Here is a 9226-nt window from a genome sequence, read left to right as displayed (position 1 = left end):
TCCTTGAGTAATCATGATAAATTTATCATTTGGTGCAAGAAAATCACTTGACATTATATCAATCACAGTTGAAAGCTATTTGGTTTGTTAAATGAAGCTTAACATTTTCTTTGTGTTTGTTTTTGAGTTGTGACAGTATGCAATAGACTGGCATGTCATTTGAGGTCAAAAATGGCAAAAAAGAAACTGCTTTCTCTAGAAACTCATCAGTCAATCATTTTTTTGAGGAATGAAGGCTATACAATGCTTGAAATTGGCAAAAACTGGAGATTTCATACAAAAGGTGTACACTACAGTCTTCAAAGACAGAGGACAACTGGCTCTAACAAGGACAGAAAGAGATGTGGAAGGCCAGATGTACAACTAAACAAGAGGATAAGTACATCAGAGTCTCTAGTTTGAGAGATAGACACCTCACATGTCCTCATCATTGAATTCTACACGCTCAACACCAGTTTCATGTACAAAATTAAAGAGAAGGCTCAGGGGTGCAGGCCTTATGGGAAGAATTGCAAAGAAAAAGCCACTTTTGAGACAGAAAATAAAAAGTAAAGGTTTGAGTGGCCAAAGAAACACAGACATTGCACAACAGATAATTGGAAAAGAGTGTTATGGATCTTAACCCCATTGAGCTTTTGTGGGATCAGCTAGACTGTAAGGTGCATGAGAAGTGCCCGACAAGACAGCCACATCTATGGCAAGTGTTACAGGAAGTGTGGGGTGAAATGTCACCTGAGTATCTGGACAAACTGACAGCTAGAATTTCAATGATCTGCAAAGCTGTCATTACTGCACGTGGAGGATTTCTTGATGAGAACTCTTTGAAGTAGTTTAAGAGGTTCTGAACATTTTGTTTCAAATTGTAATAGCAATTTTTCACATTATTAATGTCCTGACTATACATTGTGATCAGCTGAATGCCACTTTGGTGAATAAAAGTACCTTTTCCATAAGAGCAAAATCTGTACATTATTCCAACCTTTTGGCCGCCAGTGTATATGTGTGTGTGTGTGTGTGTGTGTGTGTGTGGAAAGGAAAAAATAGGAATTTACACTATTTTGAAAGCAGTGAACCTGAGAATAAACTTTGCTCACTGTGTTAACTTTGGACAATGCTTTTTTCTATGAGTCAGAAGATAACTTGATGAGCTGAAACTTCTCCCACATAAAGTGCAGCTGTATGGCTTCTCTCCAGTATGAACTCGCTCATGTTTATGCAGTGATCCTAGCTGAGCAAAACTCTTTTCACAAAGTGAGCACTTGTAGGGTTTCTCCCCGGTATGGATTCTTTGGTGCAATTTCAAGTCACCAGCTCTAATAAAGGCTTTACCGCACTCTGAGCACACATGATCTTTCTCACCAGTGTGTATTTTCTGGTGCTCTTTTAAATACTCAAGCCATAAAAAACTCTTTCCACAAAAGGAACACAAGTAAGGCTTCTCATCTGCATGGATTTTAAGGTGTCTTTTTAGGTGTGAGGCCAAAAGAAAGGTTTGACCACACTGATCACAGTTAAATGGCCTTTCTCCAGAATGAAAGCGCTGATGATTTTTGAGATTTCTTGCCTGGTTGAAACTCTTGCCACACTGTAAACATTGATGTAATTCATTTTCTGAATGAATACTTCTATGCCTTTTAAGGTTGCTTGGATGTGTAAAACTTTTTCCACACTGAAGGCATGTGAAAGGACTCTCTCCGGTGTGAATTCTCATGTGACCATCAAGGCATGCTTTTTGTGGGAAACTCTTTCCACACTGAAGACACGTGTATGGACTCACTCCAGTGTGAATTCTTATGTGCTCCTTAAGACTTCTCTTTTGGGTGAAACTCTTTCCACACTGGAGGCATATGAAAGGACTCTCTCCAGAGTGAATTCTCATGTGATCTGTAAGATTTCCTTTCTGTGTGAAACTCTTTCCACATTGGGGGCACGCAAACGGCCTCTCTCCAGTGTGAATTCTTAAGTGATCCTCAAAGTGCCCTTTACGTGCAAAAGTCTTTCCACAATAAGAGCATATGAAAGAATTGTTTGCTCCTGTTCTTCGCTTTCTTTTTGGGAAGAAAGCATTTTCTGTCTGTGAGGAATTAAAAGATATTTCTTCTATGATGAAATTATGAGGGGTCTGATACTGATGTTTCTCCTCCACTTCATTCAGTTCTTGACTTTCCTCTTTAACTTCCATCAGCTCTAAAATGAATTTATGAGATTGTCAGAGTTCAAGTAAAAATGTAAAACAAACAAAAATGTAAGTGAACACTAGCGCCGTTGTGCCGGCAACGTTTTACCACTACAGTGTTTAATGGCCAACCAACGGTATTTGGAGGGCGGGTGAGGTAGTGTGCGAAATTGCATGTTTAGCGTGAATCAAACTTTAAAGCATGGGTCAATGAACATGGAATAGAAATTAAACAATTTGTAAAATATCACAGAATACCCCAAATAACAAAATACATAACTACAAATAGTTTGCATTGGCTTTCAAAATTTTTTGTCTGTTATTGTACCAATAGACTTTCCTATACATCAGTAAAATGTAAACGTCAAAAGATAAAAATATTCCAGAATGTCAAAATCTGTTAACATAGATAAACTCGAACAAGACTATTCGACAAGTCTAAATATCAGTAAACAGATGGACAATACTAAATGGTTCAGTCCTACCTTGACTGAAAGCTTTTCATTTACTGACCCAGACTATGATAACAAAGATGAGATGGAAAATAATATGCAACATAAGAATAATTGAACAAGTTGTGTGCTGGATGTGTAACTCATGTTGTGAATAGGCTGGTGCCATTACAATGCGCTGTGTAACGCAAAATCCTAAAGTCTCTAAAAAATGGAAAACGTATACGTCTCTAGCATTAAGAATTGACAGCACAGTAACTAGATCCAATACTTCACTATAGTCATATGCTATTATTTCATCAATTTATAAAACAAATTAGCATGGTCTTATAAGATGATACATTTCCGTGCACATCACCACCTGTGGCACCCCACCACCTTGGTTTCCTATAAAATTAATTCACCAATTCTGATGAGCTGCCTGAAGCTATATAATAACAAGGAATCAAGAATGGACACCAACCTCTTTGTTCTTCAGTCTCTTCATTTGTCATTCTGAATGGTTCTGGATCACTCAACTCCTCAGTTTCCTCTTTAACAATCTCCATTTTCTTACAATAGTATGTCACACTTGTAGGACGATGGGAATTATTCCAGCATTTACTTGTGAATTGTTACAGAAGTGGCTTAACTGAAGGAATAAAAACAAATTTACAGATTGTTAATGAACAACTTTTGAGTTGTTTTGACAGTTGTTATGGCCAGATGCTGCACAGATCATTTTAATCATATAAACTATTATATCATTTTCGTGGTAAGGGTTCAGTAAACCAAATCCATGAGAAATTTGTGCAAACATACTGATATATTCCTCTTGGAGAAGATATCATCAGAAGATGCCATTATTATTAATCATCATCAGAATTATCATTATTATTTACTGGTATTCATTAATAATTGTTAAACATTATCAATTGACCTGTTTCATGTGACGTCACCGTATGACCGCGCCGCCATGTTTGTGACCAAAATTCCATTTACCTTCAATGTGCTGCACTATGGGATGTAGTAAAAGTCAGTGACATTTTTGTTTCTATTTATAAATCTTGAAAACATGATACTGGTGTTTAATTACAGAGCCACAATATTATTTTTCTTTCTTTTTTTTCCATCAAAGCAGCGATGAAGGGGGAGAGCAGGGATAAAAAACTTGTGGGACTTTGTTCATTTATTCAGACATGTCAGTTATCTGTACACGTATAAGTTATATATATACACATTTATTTTTACAAATCGATAAAATCAGATACTCTTAAACTAGAAATGCACAGACTGTAGGACAATTGAAAAATCACTATAATTTGTGTATATATATATATACACACACACACACAATTATATAGTGTATATTTCATGTGTATATAGTAATATTATTCAATAAACAACACATCATAAGATTCACACCACCAGACTACAATGTAAACATATTATTCATATACACAAATATGTAGGGCTGGGCATTGTTAAAAAAAAAATGTTAGCGATACCGAAATCTTGACTTCGATACCGGTTCCTAAACTATACTTTTTTTTTATACCAATTTTATGAAATCCGTTTAAACAAGATTACAAACATTACATAAAAAATGTTTGTAATGAAAAAAAATATTTTTTCAGTTTCTTGACTTTTTTACAGATTCAAAGACTCTGGTCTCCTCATGCCAGGGTTGGCAGAGGCTATAACATTAATGTGAAGAGGGTAAAAAAAGAAAGCTAAACTGAGCCAACCCTAAGGATAAGTACGGTTTAACAAGATAACTAGTTTAATGTGAGTTAAACTTGATCAGTTACTGTCAACCTTAATACATTTTTAGCATCGATTTAGCTAGTTATTTATAGCCATACATCCAAACAATATCTAACGTTACGTAGGTCCAGTTTATAGGACTATGTCACCGTGCACAGAAACATTAATTTAAGAAGTACACAAGCATGTACCACTACAAGTTTGCCGATTTTGTTTGTTGGTTTGTTTGCTAAACGTTAACATTACCTGTCGGAGTCCCAGTCATAGCACTGCTGCATTCATCAGTAGTTTTGGAGGACTCGTGTTGTGGGCATGTTAAATGAAGCTCCGTGGCGGGAGGACGCTTAGAGGATGACTGCACCGGCTCTGTCTTCTTGCAGTCGAAGACGGTGCAACTTTATGCTCTTAAATTTATTCTGTGCACTGTCAAGTGCTTCATCAGATTTGTCGTGTTGCTGGCCTTGGCAGCAACTATCTTGTCGAGTAAGTGTTTTTCCCCTCTCTCCCTCCCACTGTCGCGTGCTGTTGGCATCGTGCCTGGTGAAATGTACACACTACAGCCTAACGTGTGAGACGCATCTCTGGGCATAACAGGCATAAACAAGTGTTTTTCCATGATGCCTAAACACAGCCAATCACCATCACTTTTACATTTGGGTACATCTAGCATGCTACATGCTTATCAATGACGTTGACAATGAACTCCTCTGGTATCAATATAAGATACCGAACGACAAGACATTTTGACACTCGATAGTTTAGAGGCAATTCGGTCAGTGCCTAAAATGTATCAAACTCGATACCCAGCCCTACTGATATGCCTCGGTGTGTTCTACATGAGTTAAGAACAGCTCTTCCATTCATACAGATGGGATCATCACAGAGGTTTTGTAACATTGTGACCAAATCAGAGCTGAAAACAACACAAACATTTATAACTTCTGAATGAGAGATGTTCACGGTGACGTACCGGTAGGAGTGTGTTCACATCGGTCACACATCAGACATCATGTAAAAAAATAGATTTAAATGTCTGCAAAAGTCAAATTTGGCAATATTTGTGCAGACCTCAGACACCTGTATACACCTTGCATTGGATTTAGCAGAGATCAAAAGCATTTTTCTGTCACAAATATGGCGGCTCGGGGGGAAAAGTGACATCACTGAAACAGGTCAATATCATGGCTTTGATAAACATTATGTGAATATGTCTTTTAGATGCAAAGTGTAGGAAAAAAAAAAAGAATGAAGTAGCATCCAACATCCAGTTTTGATTCAGACTAATTTAAAAAAAAATATTTGAGAACCCAAACACACCAAAAGAGGGATGAGACTACACTGCAAAATTCAACAGAGCAGATCGGACAATGACTCTGAGCGAATGATAACTCAAAGATGGGTTGTTTACTTGCAGCCCTCAGTGTGTAGCACAGCGCAAGGCAGATTCAACTGTGCATATGTAACGGGAGCCACCAGGTGCGTGAAAGCTGTGCGGTATGTGTAAACCTCAATCCCTTACCCTCAAGAAGCACACTAGCGACTGACGTTAGACACTGCAGCTTACTCCCATGCCTGAGATGGCGGTTCGAATCCTGCTCGGAGAGGGTCGAGCAGGACTGGTTACATATAGCTGAACAAACAGGACATGATTCATATTAAATTTAAGAAAAAGGAGTGTTCCCATTATTTCACTAATACTTTGCTGCTAAGTGAAACTGTTTTACCTGCTGAAGACAGTGTTATCAGACACTGTAAAGTCATGTTCTTTGATAATTATGTTTACATTCTGTTTCTTACATTCTTGTCATTACAGACTGGGGCAGGGCGGAGGGCGGGGCGTGATACTACACACCCGGCCCCTGATCAGGCTAATTAGCCCTGGAGAGGGATAAAGGCTGACCGAAGATGGTAGTGCGACAGAGAGAGATTTACGGACAGCTGTCCGACACCTTTGTGTGTTTATCTTTTTGTTTCAGTTTTATATTAAACTATTATTTATATTGTCAAGCCGGTTCTCGCCTCCTCCTATCCATTAACCCCTTTACACTGGTGCCGAAATATGGGAAGGAGGCGGGATGTGCCGTAGTAGATTCCTCGCCATTACTATCCACCCCAATGGAGCAGCCGCGGCAGGGTCAAGGGCGGAGGAGACCCCTACCAGCCGCTGAAACGCGGCAGGGTTTGAGACCACCGACCGCGAGTGGGGAGGGGCTCCTGGCCGACCACCTGGAGCGAAAGAACAGCAACCAGGAGCGGGGGAGACCCCTTCAGTTTCCCGAGAATGAGGCAGGGGGATTAATTTGCCTGGGGCCAGAAGACTTCATCGGATCCGCCCGGAGAGGCGCGGCTGTCGTCCATTAGAGGGTGGAGGAGTGGCCGAGGACCAAGCTGCGGCGTATCGGAGAACCGGTGAGTAAGTGTTTTTTTTCCCCCTCTCTCTCTCCCACTGCCGGACCGTGGCCTTTTCCCTCTCTTTTTAAAATGTTTTGTTAATTTGGCCATTACGGCATGTAGGTGCCAAATTATTTTTGGTTTCCCTCCCCTTGTCCCGTCCCTCATCCAGGTAGATGGGGACGACCTGGCAGCAGACGGGGGGGAAGGTCCACCCCTCACCAGGGAAAGAGGAGGTGTACGTCATGCGGCATGTCATGATGCTACGGTCCCTAATCAGGCTAATTAGCCCTTGAGAGGGATAATGGCCAACCAAAAATGGCAGTGAGAGAGAGCGAGAGAGCGAGAGAGAGAGAGATAGAGAGATAGAGAGAGAGAGAGAGAGAGAGAGAGAGAGAGAGATTGATTTACGGACAGCTGTACAACACCTTTGTGTGTTTGTCTTTTTGTTTCAGTTTTTATTAAACTATTATTTATATTGTCAAGCCGGTTCTCGTCTCCTGCTTTCCATTAACCCGTTTACACAGGCATTTAGCCAGATGGTTATATAGGTTAACTAGTAATTTATATGTTATTAAATGCAAAAAAATTACATGAACTAACAATAAACAATATTTTACAACATTTATTAATTTTGGTCAATGTTCATTCATACATTATGAGTTATGAAAATAGGTTAATGCACTATCAAATTAAAAGGAACAATAGTATTATGAATTAACATTAGCAAATTATGCTATAAATGAGTTTATCAAAATATAAACACAGTAGTAAACTTTATTGTTACTTCATGATAACTTATGGATTAGCATAGATTCATGTTTTAGTTTTTTTTTTTATCATACTTATATTTTATTAATTCTGGAATGTACAGTTGCACATTTTACAAAATTAAAGTCTGAATTATTGTGTATCGTAAGAGTGTTATGTTTTGAGCAATAACTACGTGCAATACAGCTTAGTCTATTTTTATATATTTAACAATGCTTGCGTATAATCAGGATCTGCAATGCTGACACTTGCTACTGTGATGCCAACATGCCATTCTCATACCCACATATCGTGCCAATAGTCCTCTATGTCAGATGCAGTAAGGACAAGGTCTGGCTAAATAATTCAACCAGAAGTCATGGCACCCTCTGTTCTCGAACTGTGACCATTTAATTATCTGAACTAACGAAGAGACAACAAATCCATTTCATTATCTGGATGAATGTAGAAAATACTCACCTATTTTATGTCTTGCAGTGAATCTCCAAAGCTGCAGTTCCTCATATGTGGATGCTATTTACTTTCAAATAATATTGACAAGGACTAAAAATCATCACCTAATATAAAGCAGTACAATCACAAAATCATTTAACTAGTATTGACATAACTTACCACATTAACAGGAACACTTTTGAACATGATAGTTATCAGCCTTCAAGCCCGAATCGCTGAAAACAGAAACCTTCCCTCAACCGAATCGCAACTGACCTCATGACGTCACAGCGACATCTGCCGGTCCGGAGAGACAGACGACCAAATATTTAATATATATATATAATTTGGAAAAAATTGGCCAAAAAAATTTGTTGTTACAATGAGATGTATCAATGTTGGGTTTTTTATTAAGCAAAGTAAAATATTTATATCCTATTTTATCTCCTTCTATCATAAAAATAATTAATGACAAGATGCAGAATTTTAATTGGAAGGTGGAAAAAAATCAGTATATTAGGAACTATATTAGGATTTTGTAAAACCATATGATAAAGAAGGGTTGAATGTCATTGAGTTTGAAAAAATGAATACTATGTTAAAGCAGGCAGTTCTGACAGTTTTTGGTTTATATTTCGAGCGTCATTGTTTAGGAAAATGGGCAGCATTCACTTTTTACTTAAATGTAAGTAAGTACAGCTTTATTTATATAGCACCTTTTAAAAACAGTGTTTACAAAGTGCTATTTATAGAAGATATGAATGTACATATGCCTTCACACAAAATAAACAAATAAGAAAAGAAAAGCATACATAATGTAATTTATGTAAAAAGAAATTGGAAAATAAAATACAAAGTAAAATGAAATAAGCAATAGGAAAAAAGAAAATCCTCAAGGAAAGGAACCCTACTGAACAAGTTATTATAAGTGCAAAGTTAGTCAAGACTCACTTTGCTTGTATGATTCAGGGTGGGACCATAATGATTGAAGGCTGACTTTTCAGTTTTTCAGTAGTGTTTTTGGTATAGTCAACAAGTTGCCGTTGGTTGATCTGAGTAATCTTGCTGGAGTATATTTAGTAACCAACAAAGGTATGTAGTGGCAGTACCTTGAAGAAGTTCAACAACTAATAAGAGGATCTTGAAATCAATTCTGAAGGATACAGGCAGCCAGTGAAAGGATCTGTGTGTCAGATGTGATTTCTCATTTTATGATTAAATCATGTTTGCCTATAGAGGCGTCGTATAGAGGGTGGAG

At 38.0% G+C, this 9226-nt stretch overlaps 1 protein-coding gene across 2 annotated transcripts; it reads right to left on the bottom strand.

The window, feature by feature from the left end:
• Nucleotides 1–978: 978 nt before the first annotated feature.
• LOC127649636 (zinc finger protein 501-like) lies at nucleotides 979–8250 on the bottom strand. 2 transcript variants are annotated; one of them, XM_052134859.1, is made up of 4 exons: nucleotides 8149–8244; nucleotides 7996–8056; nucleotides 3092–3259; nucleotides 979–2187 (listed from the first exon to the last, which is right to left on the bottom strand). In XM_052134859.1, exons 3-4 carry the CDS (start codon nucleotides 3174–3176, stop codon nucleotides 1091–1093), a joined length of 1182 nt encoding a protein of 393 aa, XP_051990819.1. In that variant the 5' UTR covers nucleotides 3177–3259; nucleotides 7996–8056; nucleotides 8149–8244; the 3' UTR covers nucleotides 979–1090. The 2 variants fall into 2 exon arrangements, with proteins under 2 accessions (XP_051990819.1, XP_051990818.1); XM_052134858.1 differs by lacking the exon at nucleotides 7996–8056 and having other exon boundaries at nucleotides 8149–8250.
• Nucleotides 8251–9226: the final 976 nt, after the last annotated feature.

The sequence above is a fragment of the Xyrauchen texanus genome, chromosome 9 (assembly GCF_025860055.1).
Source record: "Xyrauchen texanus isolate HMW12.3.18 chromosome 9, RBS_HiC_50CHRs, whole genome shotgun sequence".
NCBI classification, from domain to species: Eukaryota; Metazoa; Chordata; class Actinopteri; order Cypriniformes; family Catostomidae; genus Xyrauchen; species Xyrauchen texanus.
The sequence above is the reverse complement of the archived record's forward strand: the minus strand, read 5'-3'. Positions and strand labels throughout refer to the sequence as shown.